The sequence below is a fragment of the Somniosus microcephalus genome, chromosome 4 (assembly GCF_052327205.1).
Source record: "Somniosus microcephalus isolate GS21.2 chromosome 4, FLI_Smic_1.0, whole genome shotgun sequence".
Taxonomy (NCBI): Eukaryota; Metazoa; Chordata; class Chondrichthyes; order Squaliformes; family Somniosidae; genus Somniosus; species Somniosus microcephalus.
The window spans coordinates 3,698,058-3,719,565 of NC_140990.1; the positions used below are offsets into that span (position 1 = coordinate 3,698,058).

Genomic DNA, 21,508 nt, shown 5'->3' on the forward strand with positions numbered 1-21,508 from the left:
GGGGACTGGAGGGATGGGCTTCGATGGGAGAGTTAGGGGACTGGAGGGATGGGCTTCGATGGGAGTGTTAGGGGACTGGAGGGATGGGCTTCGATGGGAGAGTTAGGGGACTGGAGGGATGGGCTTCGATGGGAGAGTTAGGGGATTGGAGGGATGGGCTTCGATGGGAGAGTTAGGGGACTGGAGGGATGGTCTTCGATGGGAGAGTTAGGGGATGGGAGGGATGGGCTTCGATGGGAGAGTTAGGGGACTAGAGGGATGGGCTTCGATGGGAGAGTTAGGGGACTGGAGGGATGGGCTTCGATGGGAGAGTTAGGGGACTGGAGGATTGGGCTTCGATGGGAGAGTTAGGGGACTAGAGGGATGAGCTTCGATGGGAGAGTTAGGGGACTGGAGGGATGGGCTTCGATGGGAGAGTTAGGGGACTAGAGGATTGGGCTTCGATGGGAGAGTTAGGGGACTGGAGGGATGGGCTTCGATGGGAGAGTTAGGGGACTAGAGGGATGGGCTTCGATGGGAGAATTAGGGGACTGGAGGGATGGGCTTCGATGGGAGAGTTAGGGGACTGGAGGGATGGGCTTCGATGGGAGAGTTAGGGGACTGGAGGGATGGGCTTCGATGGGAGAGTTAGGGGACTAGAGGGATGGGCTTCGATGGGAGAGTTAGGGGACTAGAGGGATGGGCTTCGATGGGAGAGTTAGGGGAGTAGAGGGATGGGCTTCGATGGGAGAGTTAGGGGACTGGAGGGATGGGCTTCGATGGGAGAGTTAGGGGACTGGAGGGATGGGCTTCGATGGGAGAGTTAGGGGACTGGGGGGATGGGCTTCGATGGGAGAGTTAGGGATCTAGAGGGATGGGCTTCGATGGGAGAGTTAGGGGACTGGAGGAATGGGCTTCGTTGGGAGAGTTAGGGGACTGGAGGAATGGGCTTCGTTGGGAGAGTTAGGGGACTGGAGGGATGGGCTTCGATGGGAGAGTTAGGGGACTGGAGGATGGGCTTCGATGGGAGAGTTAGGGGACTGGAGGGATGGGCTTCGATGGGAGAGTTAGGGGACTGGAGGAATGGGCTTCGTTGGGAGAGTTAGGGGACTGGAGGGATTGGGCTTCGATGGGAGAGTTAGGGGACTGGAGGGATGGGCTTCGATGGGAGAGTTAGGGGACTGGAGGGATGGGCTTCGATGGGAGTGTTAGGGGACTGGAGGGATGGGCTTCGATGGGAGTGTTAGGGGACTGGAGGGATGGGCTTCGATGGGAGAGTTAGGGGACTGGAGGGATGGGCTTCGATGGGAGAGTTAGGGGACTGGAGGGATGGGCTTCGATGGGAGTGTTAGGGGACTGGAGGGATGGGCTTCGATGGGAGAGTTAGGGGACTGGAGGGATGGGCTTCGATGGGAGAGTTAGGGGACTAGAGGGATGGGCTTCGATGGGAGAATTAGGGGACTGGAGGGATGGGCTTCGATGGGAGAGTTAGGCGACTGGAGGGATGGGCTTCAATGGGAGAGTTAGGGGACTAGAGGGATGGGCTTCGATGGGAGAGTTAGGGGACTGGAGGGATGGGCTTCAATGGGAGAGTTAGGGGACTAGAGGGATGGGCTTCGATGGGAGAGTTAGGCGACTGGAGGGATGGGCTTCGATGGGAGAGTTAGGGTACTGGAGGGATGGGCTTCGATGGGAGAGTTAGGGGACTGGAAGGATGGGCTTCGATGGGAGAGTTAGGGGACTGGAGGGATGGGCTTCGATGGGAGAGTTAGGGGACTGGAGGGATGGGCTTCGATGGGAGAGTTAGGGGACTGGAGGGATGGGCTTCGATGGGAGAGTTAGGGGACTGGAGGGATGGGCTTCGATGGGAGAGTTAGGGGACTAGAGGGATGGGCTTCGATGGGAGAGTTAGGGGACTGGAGGGATGGGCTTCGATGGGAGAGTTAGGGGACTGGGGGGATGGGCTTCGATGGGAGAGTTAGGGGACTGGAGGGATGGGCTTCGATGGGAGAGTTAGGGGACTGGGGGGATGGGCTTCGATGGGAGAGTTAGGGGACTGGAGGAACGGGCTTCGATGGGAGAGTTAGGGGACTGGAGGGATGGGCTTTGATGGGAGAGTTAGGGGACTGGAGGGATGGGCTTCGATGGGAGAGTTAGGGGACTGGAGGGATGGGCTTCGATGGGAGAGTTAGGGGACTGGGGGGATGGGCTTCGATGGGAGAGTTAGGGGACTGGAGGGATGGGCTTCGATGGGAGAGTTAGGGGACTGGAGGAACGGGCTTCGATGGGAGAGTTAGGGGACTGGAGGGATGGGCTTCGATGGGAGGGTTAGGGTACTGGAGGGATGGGCTTCGATGGGAGAGTTAGGGGACTAGAGGGATGGGCTTCGATGGGAGAGTTAGGGGACTGGAGGGATGGGCTTCGATGGGAGAGTTAGGGAACTGGAGGGATGGGCTTCGATGGGAGAGTTAGGGGACTGGAGGGATGGGCTTCGATGGGAGAGTTAGGGGACTGGAGGGATGGGCTTCGACGGGAGAGTTAGGGGACTGGAGGGATGGGCTTCGATGGGAGAGTTAGGGGACTGGAGGGATGGGCTTCGATGGGAGAGTTAGGGGACTGGAGGGATGGGCTTCGACGGGAGAGTTAGGGGACTGGAGGGATGGGCTTCGATGGGAGAGTTAGGGGACTGGAGGGATGGGCTTCGACGGGAGAGTTAGGGGACTGGAGGGATGGGCTTCGATGGGAGAGTTAGGGGACTGGAGGGATGGGCTTCGATGGGAGAGTTAGGGGACTGGAAGGATGGGCTTCGATGGTGGTGTTAAGGGACTGGAGGGATGGGCTTCGATGGTGGTGTTAAGGGACTGGTGCTATTCTCTGATGTTCATGCTGTGTTGATAGTTACCCTCCGCCTCGGTAGGGGGCGATGGAGAGTAAACAGAGGAAGGAAAGGAATAAAGAAGCCTCGTGTTGATGGCTGAAGGAATACATCCCGTGTCCGTGGGTTGAGCACATTACATGGTGACAGAAGTGGCAAGTACCCGAAATACCCATGTTAAAGACTGTCCGCGTCAATGGAACTAACTTTCCCGGTGAAACCAGTCAGCTCCCGGTGAGTGAAAGTTTACGATAATGAGGAAGAGGAGTCCATTCAAACCATAAGTGCCCCCGGACAATCAGCCCCCCAAAAACATTTTTCTACCAAATCAAGACAAACTGACCCACATGAATATGTACAGAGGCCTCGCACTGGAACTCAAACTGGATCACATTTCCAACCACAAAAGCGGAGTTGCAGATGGTGTGGCCGAAGTACACACAATAGACAAATCTGTCCAGCCAAAGATGTTAGCGGCAGGAATTGACGGAAAAAGGGACATTTTGCTGCAGTTTGCCGATCCACGCCTGCGGTTGCTGAAATATCAGAGGACGACGACAATGAGATAGCGTTCCTGGGGTCAATTGGAGATGGGCAGGACCAGCCGTGGACCATCACCCTAAGCCTGTGTGGTCACATGACTGAATTCAAACTCGATACAGGGGCTGATGTCACTGTTATCCCGGAGTGCCTCTACAACGACCTAGGTCAAGAGGCTCTTCAGAGCACCATTAAGATTCTTCAGGGGCCTGGTCAACATAAGAACATAAGAAATAGGAGCAGGAGTAGGCCAATCGGCCCCTCGAGCCTGCTCCACCATTCAATAAGATCATGGCTGATCTGATCCTAACCTCAAATCTTCTATCACTCTCCATCCACCCGAACCCATGTGATCTCCCGGGAGAGGCGAAAAACCAGATAAAAAACCCAATGGCCAATTTGGGCGAAAAAATCTGTGAAATTCCTCTCCGACCCATCTAGGCGATCGGAACTCTTCCAGGAGATCACTCTGTCCCTATATTTTCTACAGTACTTACCTTCTGTAAAGGCGATCTCCACCCCAGCCAGGGACAGGAATAAAACCATCTCCTGAAATCTAACACAGAATTAGACACACGAATTAGGAGCAGGATCAGGCTACACGGCCCCTGGGCCCGCTCCGCTACCCACAGGGCCATGACCATTCCGAACCTAGACTCATGTCCAAATTCCTGCCCGCTCCCCGTAACCCTTAATTCCCTTTACTTCTAGGAAACTGTCTATTTCTGTTTTAAATTTATGTAATGATGTAGCTTCCACATCTTTCTGGGGCAGCAAATTCCACAAACCTACCACCCTCTGAGTGAAGAAGTTTCTCCTCATCTCAGTTTTGAAAGAGCAGCCCCTTATTTTAAGATTATGCCCCCTAGTTCTAGTTTCACCCATCATCGGGAACATCCTCACCGCATCCACCCGATCAAGCCCCTTCACAATCTTATATGTTTCAATAAGATCGTCTCTCATTCTTCTGAACTCCAATGAGTAGAGTCCCAACCTACTCAACCTCTCCTCATATGTCCATCTCCTCATCCCCGGGATTAACCGAGTGAACCTTCTTTGTACTGACTCGAGAGCAAGTATGTCTTTTCTTAAGTATGGACACCAAAACTGTATGCAGTATTCCAGGTGCGGTCTCACCAATACCTTGTATAACTGCAGCAATACCTCCCTGTTTTTATATTCTATCCCCCTAGCAATAAAAGCCAACATTCCATTGGCCTTCTTGATCACTTGCTGCACCTGCATACTAACTTTTTGAGTTTCGTGCACCAGGACCCCCAGATCCCTTTGTACTTCAGTACTTTCCAGTTTCTTGCCATTAAGATAATAACTTGCTCTATGATTTTTCCTGCCAAAGTGCATAACCTCACACTTTCCAGTATTGTATTCCATCTGCCAAATCGCTGTCCACTTACAAGTCCCGTTGAATGTCAGAGGAACATTTTCAGCTACCCTGACCCGTGGTCCACGGTCTACAAAACAGGACGTGTATGTGGTACGCGGTCTACGAACAGCGCTCCTCGGTCGCCCCGCCATCATTTCCCTGCGTCTGGTGTCCAGGTTGGACCCACAAGTAGCAGGGACAGTATCTACGGACCTCGAACGGAAGGTCAGACAGCGGTTCCCCAGACTGTTTCAAGACATTGGGCGACTGCAAGAGGAGTATCACATTCGCCTCAAGCCGGATGCTAAACCTTTTGCTCTCTCTACACCCCGACGTGTCTCGCTCCCCCTTATGTCCAAAGTTAAGGAGGAACTCACCCACATGGAGGGGAAGTGCAAAGAGACCTGGGTGTCCTTGTGCACCAGTCGCTGAAGGTAAGCATGCAGGTGCAGCAGGCGGTTAAGAAGGCAAATGGTATGTTGGCCTTCGTAGCGAGAGGGTTCGAGTACAGGAACAAGGATGTCTTGCTGCAGTTGTACAGGGCCTTGGTGAGACCGCACCTTGAGTATTGTGTGCAGTTTTGGTCGCCTTATCTGAGGAAGGATGTTCTTGCCATGGAAGGAGTGCAGCGAAGATTCACCAGGTTGATACCTGGGATGGCAGGAATGACGTATGAGGAGAGATTGTGTCGATTGGGCTTATACTCGCTGGAGTTTAGAAGATTGAAAGGGGATCTCATCGAAACCTATAAAATTCTGTCAGGCCTGGACAGACTAGATGCAGGAAGGATGTTTCTGATGGCCGGGGAGTCCAGAACCAGGGGTCATAGTCTAAGGATAAGGGGTAAGCCATTTAGGACAGAGATGAGGAGGAATTTCTTCACCCAGAGAGTGGTGAACCTGTGGAATTCTCTGCCACAGAGGGCGGTGGAGGCCAGTTCATTAAATATATTCAAAAAAGAGTTGGATATATTTCTTAAGGCTAAAGGGATCAAGGGATATGGGGAGAAGGCAAGGACAGGGTACTGAATTTGGATGATCAGCCATGATCTCATTGAATGGCGGAGCAGGCTCGAAGGGCCGAATGGCCGACTCCTGCTCCTATCTTCTATCAGAATCTGCGTAGACCTAACAAAACTCAATGAAAGTGTCTGTAGAGAGCTGCATCTCTTACCCTGCGTAGAGCACACTCTGGGGCAGCTGAAAGATGCAATGGTTTTTACAAAGCTTGACGCTCAATCTGGTTTCTGGCAAATACCCTTGTCGGAGGAGTCAAAACGTTTCACCACGTTCATCACGCCATTCAGACGTTACTGTTTCCACAGACTGCCCTTTGGAATATCCTCCGCCCCTGAGCATTTCCAGCGTCGCGTGTCCCGCCTCCTTGAGGGACTTGATGGTGTCTTATGCCAAATGGATGATGTGTTGGTGTTTGGCGCAACCCAAGAACAGCACGATCAGCGACTTTTTGCAATTCTCAGTAAACTACAGCAAGCTGGACTTACTCTTAACTGCAAATGTGAATTCGCCAAAACGCAGGTGAAATTCCTCGGCCAGGTCATCGACGGGACCGGTGTCAGAGCAGATCCTGACAAAGTCAAGGCCCTCGCACGCATGGCCGCGCCAAGGAATGTATCTGAAATACGCCGCTTCATGGGCCTGGTCAATCACTTGGGCAAATACATACCCCATCTAGCCGCTAAAACCAAGCCACTCCGGGATCTCCTCAACAGGCAAACCTCATGGTATTGGGGACCCCGAGCAGTCCCAAGCTTTCACCGAGATAAAGACGGAGCTAACCACCCCGCCAAGCCTTGCACTGTATGACCCCAATGCACTCACTAAAGTGTCAGCTGATGCCTCATCGTTTGGCTTGGGTGCAGTCCTTTTACAAAAGAGACCTGACACTGACTGGCGCCCTGTAGCCTATGCTTCACGAGCCCTTTCAAAAACAGAGCAGCGCTATGCGCAGTTTGAAAAAGAGGCCCTGGCCATTACATGGGCGTGTGAGCGCTATAGAGACTTCCTAATAGGCATGACATTCCAGGTCGAAACAGATCACAAGCCCCTCCTTACACTATTGGGATCTAAAAACCTGGACGAGTTGTCCCTCCGCATTCAGCGCTTTCGGATGCGACTCATGCACTTTCACTTCACTATATCACATGTGCCAGGGAAGAGCCTAGCAACTGCCGACGTCCTCTCCAGGGCTCCCTACCAGCCGCCGGTGGATGATTCCCCTGAGGTGCCGTGCATAGAGAATTATGTACGCTCAATACTCACTGCACTGCCCATTACCGAGAAACGCCTGGCTGCACTTCGTCAAGAACAGGAAACGGATGAGCTACTTCGTCAGGTCTTCGCATACTGCCGTGAGGGCTGGCCAGATCGTGCGAAACTTGACAACGCGGCCGTTTCAGGTGACCTCACTATTGCACAAGGATTGCTGCTACAAGGGTGCCGGTTGGTCATTCCAGCATCAATGCAGAAAGACATTCTGGACAAAACTGCATGATGGCCATCAAGGGGTCACAAAATGCAGAGCACGAGCCAGGTGTTCTGTCTGGTGGCCTGGATTAAGCGGTCAACTACAACGTAAAGTACAACAATGCCCAAGCTGCGCCCAAATGAGACAACAACCACCAGAGCCATTGATTCCAGATGACACCCCTGAGGGCCCATGGCAGAAGGTTGGGGCTGATCTATTTCATTTGGATATCTCAACTTACCTGGTAATGTTTGACTACTTCTCGAAGTTCATTGAAGTTATCAAGCTCCTCTCCACCACCTCGCATGCAGTCGTTGAATGTATGAAATCCTGCTTTGCCCGCCTAGGGGGTCCCCCTGCTGGTCCGAACAGATAATGGCCCCCAATTTGCCTCGGACACCTTTCGCTCATTTGCCGACAGCTGGGACTTCACCCATGTCACATCCAGTCCTCTGTATCCTCAAAGCAATTGGGGCTGCCGAACGCGCTGTCCAGACAGCCAAACAGCTTTTAAGAAAGTCACCTGACCCATACCAGGCACTCCTTGCATACCGCTCCACACCTCTTTCTAGCGGATTCAGCCCTGCTGAGATGCTACAAGGCAGAAAACTTTGTACAACCGTTCCAACTATACCATCACTCCTGACCCCAGGCTGGCCCGACCTCCAGAATGTTACAGACAAGGACAAACAATCTAAACTAAGACAACAGGCCAACTTTAACAGTCGCCACAGAGCTAAGCCCTTGTGTCCACTTCTTCCAGGTGACTATGTGTGGATACGTGACTCCCGCAAAAGAGGCATTGTGCAAGGACAGGCCAACACCCCAAGATCATATCTGGTTGATATCCAGGGCCAGGTTGTTCGCAGGAACTGCAGACACCTCGCACTTACCCAGCAGCCCCCAGACGCTGCCGATGAGCCTTCCATTCCCGGTGACTACAATGGGGATGCGGGTCCTGGAACTCCTCCACCCACAGGGGATACCCCGCCTCCGTCTCCTCCACCCACAGGGGATGCCCCGCCTCCATCGGGTTCCAGACGATACCCTGAAAGGGTCCATAATCCTCCTTCATACCTCCAGGACTTTGCAACGTGAATAGCTTAAGAACCAAGATACCTCATTGGGTCAGAATAATACCCGAGGTACTTGGTGGAGGGTTCAGGCAGTCACCATGTCCCTCCAAGCTTACTCTGCTTGCATTGTTCGTGTTGACCTCTCGGGACGAATGCCTACTAAATAATTTAGTTCGAGTTCAGATGAATAATCACTAAGTTGTTTATTAACTGGAACTGATGAAATACAACAGGTAAGCTGGCTTTATACAGGAGCAATGCGAGATAGGTCTTACCCCGACGGGGACTCCACGAGGACTGAGTCCATAGTCCTCGGGAGAGCGTGATGACGTCAACACGCTTAGTCGCGTTTTCCCGCTCTTCGGATGTCATGTGACCGCGTCCTGACGCTAGCGCATTGGCCCGCGCTTGGGGCGGTCACGTGACCCGCGCCGATACGTCGGCGCGTTCACCCGGTGCGGAGGCTGGCCGTTGATGCCGAAGTCGCGACTGCGGTAGAAGGAGCTGGAGGCCGAGCTGAGCCGGCGCTTGCCGCGGGGGATCGCGTCGCTCATGTCTGCCGGCCGATGCGGCCGAAGTCACGGTAGGCCGGGCTGTGCCGGCGGCTGTCGCGCGTACGTCACGCAATGCGTGACGCGACGACAGTGCGCTAGGGCGCGTCTTAAAGGGGCAACGGCCCCCACAGGTAAGTTAAAGGGGCAATGGCCCAAACAGGTAAGTAATACACGTACAGTTAGGTTAAAGTGAATTATATACATTATATGTGTAAGGGACACCCGGTGGAACCACCACACTTGCATTATTCGTGTTTCTCTAAAAACAACAAAAAAAGAAGAGATACATTGTGCATTAGAGATGTTATGTTTGTTAGAGTTTGTTATTTCTTAAGCACAGTAATGATTTGAAAGAAGGTCATTTGAAATGTTAATAGTAAACATGGTGTGGAGATGCCGGAGTTGGACTGGGGTGGACAAATGTAAGAAATCACACAACACCAGGTTATAGTTCAACAGCTTTATTTGAAATCACAAGCTTTCGGAGCGCTGCTCCTTCTTCAGGTGAAGTGGAGAAATGCATAAAGACACAGCTTATATAGTCAAAGAATCATGTCAGATGTTTACAGGTAACCTTTCCAACTGCCATTTATCACACCTCGGCAGAGAGATAATCACAGCAGTCAAAGGTGTGAATGGTGTCCAAACAGGTCAGTCAGGGAAACATTACATCAAAGAACAATGAGGTGGGGTCACAAGGGGTCAAATATTGCAGATGCTGGGGTCTGGCAACGGAACCCTGTGTGAGAACCTCTCTGGATATGTCGAGGGCATCCTGAAACCCATCGTACAGGGAACCCCCAGCTTCTGTCGCGACACTACAGACTTCTTACAGAAGCTCAGCACCCACGGACCAGTTGAACCAGGAACACTCCTCGCCACGATGGACGTCTCGGCACTCTACACCAGTATCCCCCACGATGACGGCATCGCTGCGACAGCCTCAGTACTCAACACCAACAACAGCCAATCTCCAGACGCCATCCTACAACTCATCCGCTTCATCCTTGACCACAATGTCTTCACCTTCGACAACCAGTTCTTTACCCAAACACACGGAACAGCCATGGGGACCAAATTCGCACCCCAATACGCAAACATCTTCATGCACAAGTTCGAGCAAGACTTCTTCGCCTCACAGGATCTCCAACCAACGCTATACACCAGATACATCGACGACATTTTCTTCCTATGGACCCACGGCGAAGAATCACTGAAAAGACTACACGATAACATCAACAAGTTCCATCCCACCATCAAACTCACCATGGACTACTCCTCAGAATCAGTCTCATTCCTGGACACACGAATCTCCATCAAAGACGGACACCTCAGCACTTCACTCTACCGCAAGCCCACGGACAACCTCACGATGCTTCACTTCTCCAGCTTCCACCCTAACCACGTTAAAGGAGCCATCCCCTATGGACAAGCCCTGTGAATACACAGGATCTGCTCAGACGAGGAGGAACGCGATGGACACCTACAGACACTGAAAGACGCCCTTGTAAGAACGGGATATGACGCTCGACTCGTCGATCGACAGTTCCGACGGGCCACAGCGAAAAATTGCATAGACCTCCTCAGAAGACAAACACGGGACACAACCAACACAGTACCCTTCGTCGTCCAGTACTTCCCCGGAGCGGAGAAACTACGCCATGTTCTTCGCAGCCTTCAACATGTCATCGATGACGACGAACACCTCGCTAAGGCCAGCCCCACGCCGCCACTACTCGCTTTCAAACAGCCGCCTAACCTCAAACAGACCATCGTTCGCAGCAAATTACCCAGCTTCCAGGAGAACAGCGACCACGACACCACACAACCCTGCCACAGCAACCTCTGCAAGACATGCCAGATCATCAACACAGATACCATCATCACACGTGAGGACACCACCCACCAGGTACATGGTACATACTCATGTGACTCGGCCAACGTTGTCTACCTCATACGTTGCAGGAAAGGATGCCCCGGAGCATGGTACATCGGCGAGACCATGCAGACACTGCGACAACGGATGAACGGACACCGCGCAACAATCACCAGGCAGGAGCGTTCCCTCCCAGTCGGGGAACACTTCAGCAGTCAAGGACATTCAGCCTCCGATCTTCGGGTAAGCATTCTCCAAGGTGGCCTTCGAGACACACGACAACGCAAAATCGTCGAGCAGAAACTGATAGCCAAGTTCCGCACCCATGAGGACGGCCTTAACTGAGATCTTGGGTTCATGTCACCCTACATGTAACCCCACCTGATGCAGGGTCATCCAGACTCGAGTCGACATTGGCTTGTTCTCTCTACACAGATGCGGCTGGACCTGCTGTGATTTCCAGCCAAAAAAAATGTTTTTTGTCTGTTTTTTTGTTTTTCATACAGACCCCAGCATCTGCAACATTTGACCCCTTGTGACCCCACCTCATTGTTCTTTGATGTAATGTTTCCCTGACTGACCTGTTTGGACACCATTCACACCTTTGACTGCTGTGATTATCTCTCTGCCGAGGTGTGATAAATGGCAGTTGGAAAGGTTACCTGTAAACATCTGACATGATTCTCTGACTATATAAGCTGTGTCTTTATGCATTTCTCCACTTCACCTGAAGAAGGAGCAGCGCTCCGAAAGCTTGTGATTTCAAATAAAGCTGTTGGACTATAACCTGGTGTTGTGTGATTTCTTACGTTAATAGTAAAGGAATAGTATTCAAAGTCTGTTTAGAAAGGGAGATGTGGTGATAGTTACCCTCCGCCCCGGTAGGGGGCGACGGAGAGTAAACAGAGAAAGGAAAGGAGTAAAGAAGCCTTGTGTTGATGGCTGAAGGAATACATCCCGTGTCCGTGTGTTGAGCACATTACACATACACCTTCTCTCCTGCAGGGACTTCGATTACCCAGGTTACGGCGAATGACCCGGATGATCCCACCTACGGGAGCAGTGCTAAACTGGTCTACAGTGTCCTCGAGGGTCAACCATACTTCTCCATCGATCCACAGACAGGTATAACCGCTCCACTTCCCTCTCCCCCTCACATCCGCCTCCCTCTCGCTGCCTGTCTCTCTCTCTCTCTCTCTCTGTCTCTCTGTCTCGCTGCCTCTCTCTCTCTCTGTCTCTCTGTCTGTCTCTCTCTCTCTCTGTCTCTCTCTCTCTCTCTGTCTCTCTCTCTCTCTCTCTCTGTCTCTCTCTCTGTCTCTGCCTCATAGAAGATAGGAGCAGGAGTAGGCCATTCGGCCACTCTAGCCTGCTCCGCCATTCAATGCGATCATGGCTGATCATCCAAATTCAGTACCCAGTCCCTGCTTTCTCCCCATACCCCTTGATCCCTTTCGTCTTAAGAAATATATCTCTGTCTCAATTCAATTCAATTCAATTCAAATCGCTTTATTGGCATGACAAGGTACATCTTATGTTGCCAAAGCATCGAAAAACATTTATGGTTGAACACATAAACGCAGATCTATCCATACAGTGTATAAACAGATATATCCCTGAGTGTATAAATATACATTCATATAATTTGTATATACTCTTTTCTTAGGTTTACTGGTTGTCCCTCTGTTTATGGCAAGCTGTAACATAGTGTGCCGCTAAGGTTACACAATTTCTCTGTTCCCCTAGTAGGTACGGGAGTTTTTGGTCGTCATTCAAATTTTTGAATTCAGGGCATATTTTTGTGAATTTTGGGTAGAAATTCTCCCTTATACCCTGATATTTTCTACAAGCTGTGAGGAAGTGCATCTCTGTCTCCACCACTCCCTGACTGCAGTGAGAGCATATCCTGTCCTCTCTTGGTAGCCGGGTCTGTCTGTGTCTACCTTTTTCGATGGCCAGGCTATGTTCACTAAGTCTGTACATCGTCAAGGTTTTTCTCAGTTTGCTATCCTTTACCATGGTCAGGTATTCAGCCATGTTGTATTGTCTGTTTAGGGCCAAGTAGCAATTGAGTTTGTTTTGGGTTTTTGTTGTTTCTGCCCAATATGACAGATATTTTTCCTTTTGCTTACTGACAATTGTGTTGGGTCGAATTCTCTGTGCTACGATGTCACTGTCCCACTCTCACTCTCTCTCTCTGTCTCTCTCTCTCAGTCTCTCTCAGTCTCTCTCAGTCTGTCTCTCTCTCTCAGTCTCTCTCTCTCTCTGTCTCAGTCAGTTCAGTTCAGTTCAGTTCAAATGCTTTATTGGCATGAAAGTTTACAGAGAACCATATTGCCAAAGCTTACATAGCAAAAAGGTACAGTTTTCCAACATTCTGTAGGTGTCAATCGATTTGACATTTGTTGGGTATATACAATATTACTTTTAAACAATATTAATTTTAAACAGTCTTTCTACTTCATTTGGTATGTTCAATATTAATTTTAAACAGTCTTACTTTTAAACAGTCCTCAGGTTGTGACATGTTGTTACATATTTAGCCCCAAGGTATGGTCTGTCTCCTTCTCCTAGGACTAATCTCAATTTTGACAGATCATCCAATTCCTTGAAATCTGGGGTTGTTTGGCTTAGCTTGTTGAATAATATGTTTCTTGATGTGTTGAATTTTTCGCATTTTAGGAGGAAATGCATTTCAGTCTCTCTCTCTGTCTCTCTGTGTCTCTCTATCTCTCTCCCTCTGTCTCTCTCTCTGTCTCTCTCTCGCAGTCTCTCTCTCTCTCTGTCTCAGTCTCTCTCTCTCTCTCTGTCTCAGTCTCTCTCTCTCTCTGTCTCAGTCTCTCTCTCTCTGTCTCTCTCTGTCTCTCTCTCTGTCTCTCTCTCTCTCTCTGTCTCTCTCTCGCAGTCTCTCTCTCTCTGTCTCTCTCTCGCAGTCTCTCTCTCTCTCTGTCTCAGTCTCTCTCTCACTCTTTCTCTCTCTCTCTCCCAGGGGTACTGAGGACCGCAGTGCCGGACCTAGACCGGGAGTCGAGGGATCGCTATCTCGTGGTTCTGCAGGCCAAGGACATGGGCGGCCATGTTGGCGGCCTGTCGGGAACGGTGACGGTGACGGTGAATCTGTCCGATGTCAACGACAATCCCCCGCGTTTCACACAGCGTGAGTGAGGAAGGGAGGGAGGGAGGGAGGGAGAGAGGGAGAGAGAGTGAGTGAGGGAGGGAGAGAGTGAGGGAGGGAGGGAGTGAGGGAGGGAAGGAGAGAGAGTGAGGGAGGGAGAGAGTGAGGGAGGGACTGAAGGAGGGAGTGAGGGAGGGAGTGAGGGACTGAAGGAGGGAGTGAGGGAGGGAGTGAGGGACTGAAGGAGGGAGTGGGGGAGGGAGTGAGGGACTGAAGGAGGGAGTGAGGGAGGGAGTGAGGGAGAGTGGGAGGGAGTGAGGGAGGGAGTGAGGGTGGGAATGAGTGAGAGAGGGAGGAAGGAAGGGAGTGAGGGTGGGAGAGAGGGAGGGAGAGAGCAAGGGAGGTTAGGAGGGAGGGAGTGAGGAAGGGAGGGAGGGAGGGAGTGAGGGAGGGTTTGAAAAGGGAGTGAGGGAGGGAGGGAGGGACTGAAGGAGGGAGTGAGGGAGGGAGTGAGGGAGGGAGTGAGGGTGGGAGGGAGTGAGGGAGGGATTGAAAGAGGGAGTGAGGGAGGGAGTGAGGGACTGAAGGAGGGAGTGAGGGAGGGAGTGAGGGACAAGGGAGGGAGTGAGGGACTGAGTGAGGGACTGAGGGAGGGACTGAAGGAGGGAGTGAGGGTGGGAGTGAGGGAGGGAGTGAGGGAGGGAGTCACAGACACTGGAGGGAGGGACTGATGACCCCCCTGGCCATTTGGGGCCTAGTCTCAGGCCGAAGCCTGACTGAAGCCCTGTTTCTTGCCCCTTCTCCCCAGCAGAGTTGTACGTGTACCGGGTGGAGGAGAGCAGCCCGGTGGGGGCCCCGATCGGGAGTCTGAGGGCCACCGATCCCGATCTCAGGGAGAACGCAGCCATGGCCTACAGCGTCCTGGGGGGAGACGGAGCCCAGGCCTTCGAAATCACCACCGATCCCCAGCAACAGGAGGCCGTGCTGTCCCTCAGAGTGGTAGGGAGACACCCACAGGCTCCCGCACCTCACCCCTCGCTCCGTCTCTCTCTCCTCCCCCTCGCTCCGTCTCTCTCTCCTCCCCCTCGCTCCATCTCTCTCTCCTCCCCCTCGCTCCGTCTCTCTCTCCTCCCCCTCGCTCCATCTCTCTCTCCTCCCCCTCGCTCCGTCTCTCTCTCTCCCCATTCGTCTCTCCTTCTCCGTCTCTCTCTCCTTCTCCCCCACGCTCCGCCTCTCTCTCTCTCTCTCCATCTCTCCCTCTCCATCTCTCTCTCCCCTTGCTCTCTCTCTCTCTCTCCATCTCCATCCATCTCTGTCCGTCTCTCCCCATCACTCAATTCAATTCAAATCGCTTTATTGGCATGACGAGGTACATCTTATGTTGCCAAAGCATCGAAAAACATTCATGGTTGTACACAAAAATACAGATATATCCATACAGTGTATAAACAGATATATCCCTGAGTGTATAAGTATACATTCATATAATTTATATATACTCTTTTCTTATATTTAGTGGTTGTCCCTCTGTTTATGGCAAGCTGTAACATAGTGTGCCGCTAAGGTTACACAATTTCTCTCTTCCCCTAGTAGGTATGGGAGTTTTTGGTCGTCATTCAAATTTCTGAATTCCGGGCATATTTTTGTGAATTTTGGGTAGAAATTCTCCCTGATGCCCTGATATTTTCTACAAGCTGTGAGGAAGTGCATCTCTGTCTCCACCACTCCCTGACTGCAGTGAGAGCATATCCTGTCCTCTCTTGGCAGCCGGGTCTGCCTGTGTCTGCCTTTTTCGATCGCCAGGCTATGTTCACTAAGTCTGTACATTGTCAAGGTTTTTCTCAGTTTGCTATCCTTTACCATGGTCAGGTAATCAGCCATGTTGTATTGTCTGTTTAGGGCCAAGTAGGAATTGAGTTTGTTTTGGGTTTTTGTTGTTTCTGCCCAATATGACAGATATTTTTCCTTTTGCTTAGTGACGATTGTGTTGGGTCGAATTCTTTGTGTTACGCTGTCACTGTCCTGGGGCTGGTTATTGTTAGTAGTGTTAGTAGTTACTTCACTGAGTCCCAGGACTAGTTGACTGAGGGTATTCTTCTTTATGGTCCTCTCTTGGCATTTCAGGGCTTCGTAATGATAGCAGTGGAGGTTGCTCATTTTTAGGTGTTTCCAAAATTTGGTGGCTCTTTTTTGGATAGTAATTATTAATGGATATTGGCCTAGTTCTGCCCTGCATGCATTGTTTATGGTTTTCCTTTGGGTCCGGAGGATACTTTTACCGAATTCTGCATGTAGGATCTCAATTGGATGTTTGTCCCATTTTGCGAATTCTTGTTGTGTTAGCGGTCCCCACACCTCACTGCCATAGAGTGCAATTGGTTCAATTACTGATTTTAAAATTTTGAGCCAAATGCTAATTGGGATTTCTATTTGGATTGATTTTTTAATGGCATAGAAAGCCCTTCTTGCTTTCTCTTTCAGTTCATTCACAGCCAGATGAAAATTTCCCGTAGAACTGATTTTTAAGCCCAAGTATGTGTAGCTAGTGGTTTGTTCAATTTTAGTTGTTCCTAGTGTGAAATTTATTTTGGGTCCCTGATGTCTGGATCTTTGCTGGAACACAAGGACTTTGGTTTTTTGGGGGTTTATTGTCCGTCTCTCTCTCCTTCTCCCCCTCGCTCCGTCTCTCTCTCCTCCCCCTCGCTCCGTCTCTCTCTCTCTCTCTCCGTCTCTCTCTCCTTCTCCCCCTCGCTCCGTCTCTTTCTCTCTCGCCATCTGTCTCTCTCCCTCTCCATCTCTCTCTCTCTCTGTCTCTCTCTGTCTCTCTCTCTCTCTGTCTCTCTCCCTCTGTCTCTCTCCCTCTCTCTCTCTCCCTCTCCCTCTCCGTCTCTCTCTCTCAATTCAATTCAATTCAATTCAATTCAAATCGCTTTATTGGCATGACAAGTTACATCTTATGTTGCCAAAGCATCGGAAAACATCCCTCTCCGTCAGTCTCTCTCACTGTCCCTCTCCGTCTCTCTCCCACTCCCACTCGCTCCGTCTCTCTCTCTCTCTCTCTGTCTCTCTCTCCCCTTCGCTCCATCTCTCTCTCTCTGTCTCTCGCTCTCTCTCCATCTCCATCCATCTCTCTCCGTCTCTCCCCATCACTCCATCTCTTTCTCACTCTCCACCTCGGTCCATCTCCCTCACCCTCTCCTTCACCTTCTCCATGCCTCTCTCTCCCCCTCTCTCTCTCTCCTTTGCTCCCTCTGCCCCTTTGTCTCCTTGTCCTCTCCCTCCCTCTCTCTCTCTCTCTCTAGTGTTTATGTTACTGGACTAGTAATCCCGAGGCCTGGACTAATGATCCGGAGACGTGAGTCCAAATCCCACCACGGCAGCTGGGGAATTTAAATTCAGTTAAATTCGAGAATCTACCGGATTGTCCGAAAAACCCATCTGGTTCACTGATGTCCTTTAGGGAAGGAAATCTGCCACCTTTACCCGGTCTGGCCGATATGTGACTCCAGACCCACAGCAATGTGGTTGACTCTTAACTGCCCTCTGAAACGGCCCAGCGAGACACGCAGTTGTATTCAAGAAGGCAGCTCACCGCCACCTTCTCGAGGGCAATTAGGGATGGGCAATAAATGCTGGCTGACATGAATCTTGTCATTCCTGTAGAAATGACTTATGACATAATACTGGGCGGCCTGCTGGTGGCGCTGTCCAGGGAGAGTATAAATACTCGGGCATGGGCCCAGCTTGCTCAGGACATTCTTTAGCAGGAACTAGTGAAGGACACAACTGGATCTCCATGTTGTGAAACAGTTGATTAAAGCTTTGTTTAACGTTTAGACCAAGTGCCTAGTAGTTTTCTGACATCACTGGTCTTGCCAGCGAGGCCCTGATTTAAAAAAAACGTTCTCTCTGTGTGTGTCTTTCTCTCTCTCTTTCCTCCCTCTCTCTCTCCCCTTCCCTCCCTCTCTCTCTCCCCTTCCCTCCCTCTCTCACGTTCTCTGTCTCTCTCTCTCCCCCCTCCTTCCCCTCTCTCACGTTCTCTCTTTCTTCTCCCCCGCCCCTGCCCTGCAGCCCCTGGACTTCGAGACAAGGGCCTCCTACATGTTCAAAGTTGAGGTGACCAACACACACATCGACCCTCGCTACCTCAGGAAGGGGCCGTTCAAGGACGTGGCCACGGTGCGGGTTGCCGTGGGAGACAGCGACGAGCCGCCCGTCTTCTCCCGCTCCTCCTACCTCATGGACGTCTACGAGGGCTGCGCGGTGGGGTCGGAGGTCGGGTGGGTCAGCGCTCGGGATCCCGACGGGGACAACAGCGTCATCAGGTACCTGACTTCAGGATCCCACGGGGCGACAGCTTCACTAGATTGATTCCTGGGAGGAGAGGGCTGTCCTATGATGAGAGATTGTGTAGATTGGGCCGATACTCTCTGGAGTTTCGAAGAACGAGAGGTGATCTCATTGAAACAGACAAGATTCTGAAGAGGATTGACAGGGTAGCTACTGAGAGGTTGTTTCCCCTGGCTGGAGTGTCTAGAACTAGGGGGCATAGTCTCAGGATAAGGAGTCATAGAAAAATAGAAGATAGGAGCAGGAGTAGGCCATTCGGTTCCTTGAGCCTGCTCCGCCATTCAATGCGATCATGGCTGATCATCCAAATTCAGTACCCTGTCCCTGCTTTCTCCCCATATCCCTTGATCCCTTTAGCCTTAAGAAATATATCCAACTCCTTCTTGAATATATTTAATGAATTGGCCTCTACTGCCTTCTGTGGTAGAGAATTCCACAGGTTCACCACTCTCTGGGTGAAGAAATTCCTCCTCATCTCTGTCCTAAATGGCTTACCCCTTATCCTTATACTGTGACCCCTGGTTCTGGACTCCCCCGCCATCGGGAACATCCTTCCTGCATCTAGTCTGTCTAGTCCTGTCAGAATTTTATAAGTTTCAATGAGATCCCCTCTCATTCTTCTAAACTCCAGCGAGTATAAGCCCAATCGACCCAATCTCTCCTCATACGTCATTCCTGCCATCCCAGGTATCAGCCTGGTTAATCTTCGCTGAACTCCTTCCATGGCAAGAACATCCTTCCTCAGATAAGGCGACCAAAACTGCACACAATACTCAAGGTGCGGTCTCACCAAGGCCCTGCACATCTGCAGCAAGACATCCTTGTTCCTGTACTCAAACCCTCTTGCTACGAAGGCCAACATACCATTTGCCTTCTTTGGGTCGGCCATTTAAGACTGAGATGAGGAGGAATTTCTTCACTCAGAGGGTTGTGAATCTTTGGAATTCTCTGCCCCAGAGGGCTGTGAATGCTGAGTCGTTGAGTATGTTCAAGGCGGAGATCGATAGCTTTTTGGACTCTAGGGGAATCGAGGGATATGGAGATCGGGCGGGACAGTGGAGTTGAGGTCGATGATCAGCTCTGACCTTATTGAGCAGGCTCGAGGGGCCGAGTGGCCGACTCCTGCTCTTGTTCCTTATGTTCTTATGGAACAATAGTGTCCGACCCCACTGCCCCATCAGAGAGAGATAGTCTGGGGGTAGGATTTGACCGCTAGGCACCAGAGGGTGAAAGGTCATTGTGTCAGCCCCCCCACACCCCCACTGTCACCTTGTAGTGAGAGGTCAGAGTGGGAACGAATGATCCGATATTTCTCTGCACACATTGAGGGAGCTTGACCAACAGGAAATTGATTCACAGGGTAAAATGACTCAAAGAAACCAAATCTAATACTTTCCACATCCAACAATCCCAGGGCAGGTACAGCACGGGCTGGATTCAGAGTAAAGCCCACTCTACACTGTCCCATCAAACACTCCCAGGGCAGGTACAGCACGGGTTAGATACAGAGTAAAGCTCCCTCTACACTGTCCCATCAAACACTCCCAGGGCAGGTACAGCACGGGTTAGATACAGAGTAAAGCTCCCTCTACACTGTCCCATCAAACACTCCCAGGGCAGGTGCAGCACGGGTTAGATACAGAGTAAAGCTCCCTCTACACTGTCCCATCAAACACTCCCAGGGCAGGTACAGCACGGGTTAGATACAGAGTAAAGCTCCCTCTACACTGTCCCATCAAACACTCCCAGGGCAGGTACAGCACGGGTTAGATATAGAGTAAAGCTCCCTCTACACTGTCCCATCAAACACTCCCAGGGCAGGTACAGCACGGGTTAGATACAGAGTAAAGCTCCCTCTACACTGTCCCATCAAACACTCCCAGGGCAGGTACAGCACGGGTTAGATACAGAGTAAAGCTCCCTCTACACTGTCCCATCAAACACTCCCAGGGCAGGTACAGCACGGGTTAGATACAGAGTAAAGCTCCCTCTACACTGTCCCATCAAACACTCCCAGGGCAGGTACAGCACGGGCTGGATTCAGAGTAAAGCTCCCGCTACACTGTCCCATCAAACACTCCCAGGGCAGGTACAGCACGGGTTAGATACAGAGTAAAGCACCCTCTACACTGTCCCATCAAACACTCCCAGGGCAGGTACAGCATGGGTTAGATACAGAGTAAAGCTCCCTCTACACTGTCCCATCAAACACTCCCAGGGCAGGTACAGCACGGGTTAGATACAGAGTAAAGCTTCCTCTACACTGTCCCATCAAACACTCCCAGGGCAGGTACAGCACGGGTTAGATACAGAGTAAAGCTCCCTCTACACTGTCCCATCAAACACTCCCAGGGCAGGTACAGCACGGGTTAGATACAGAGTACAGCTCCCTCTACACTGTCCCATCAAACACTCCCAGGGCAGGTACAGCACGGGTTAGATACAGATTGATGTGCCTCAATAAATCCGAGACTCAATGTTAACTGAACAAAGCAAAGCTTTTATTAACTTAGAAGGTAACACACAGTGGAGAAGTGTCTCCCATCCAGAGGTCGGCTGTACTGGATGTGAGACACGCTGGGCCTGCTTAAGTAGGGGCCAGGTATGGGCGGAGCCCTACACACAATAAAATACAGGTGAGGAAATGGAACTGAGGTAAGGGAAATGAAACTGAAACTAAACCACAGTCACAGGCACAATCACACACAGAGAATACAGATGAGTGATGAATGGCATATTTCATCACATTCACCCCTTCTATAGATTTAGTCTGTTCGGGGGTTTGATAGTCCTCTGTGACCGACGTGGCTGTTGTGGTGCCGCGGGTGTCAGCTGGGTGTCCCCGGTGGCCTCCTGGGTCTCTGCCGGGGGCGCCGCCAGGGTTGTTGAAGGGGTAGTTGGTGGGGGCACCGTTGGTCGATGTTCTTCCGGGGGTGATGAAAGGGTAGTGGGTGGGTAAGAGTCGCTGTGATCGTTGTTGTGGTTGTTGTCGTTACCGGCTGGGGCGACGTCTTTTATGGACACGGTGTCCTCCCTTCCGTCGGCGTGCCGGACATACGCGTATTGGGGGTTGGCGTGGAGTAGGTGCACTGACTCCACGAGAGGGTCCGTTTTGTGGCCCCTCACATGCCTTCGTACAAATACCGGACCTGGGGTGGAGAGCCATGACGGCATGGATACGCCTGAGGTGGATTTCCGGGGAAAAACAAACATTCGTTCATGAGGCGTGGCATTAGTGGCAGTACACAATAGCGACCGTATCGAATGGAGCACAT

The 21,508-nt window shown here is 51.4% G+C and overlaps 1 protein-coding gene across 1 annotated transcript in view; it reads left to right on the plus strand.

Annotated features, from left to right (window-relative positions):
• The window catches only part of LOC147118187 (cadherin-11-like), a 75,620-nt gene that overhangs the window by 40,201 nt on the left and 13,911 nt on the right, over nucleotides 1-21,508 (plus strand). Inside the window, exons 4-7 of the mRNA XM_085984288.1 lie at nucleotides 11,777-11,896; nucleotides 13,758-13,925; nucleotides 14,695-14,882; nucleotides 17,955-18,208. Coding sequence (XP_085840414.1) covers nucleotides 11,777-11,896; nucleotides 13,758-13,925; nucleotides 14,695-14,882; nucleotides 17,955-18,208 — 730 coding nt within the window. The remainder of the gene's footprint in view (nucleotides 1-11,776; nucleotides 11,897-13,757; nucleotides 13,926-14,694; nucleotides 14,883-17,954; nucleotides 18,209-21,508) is intronic.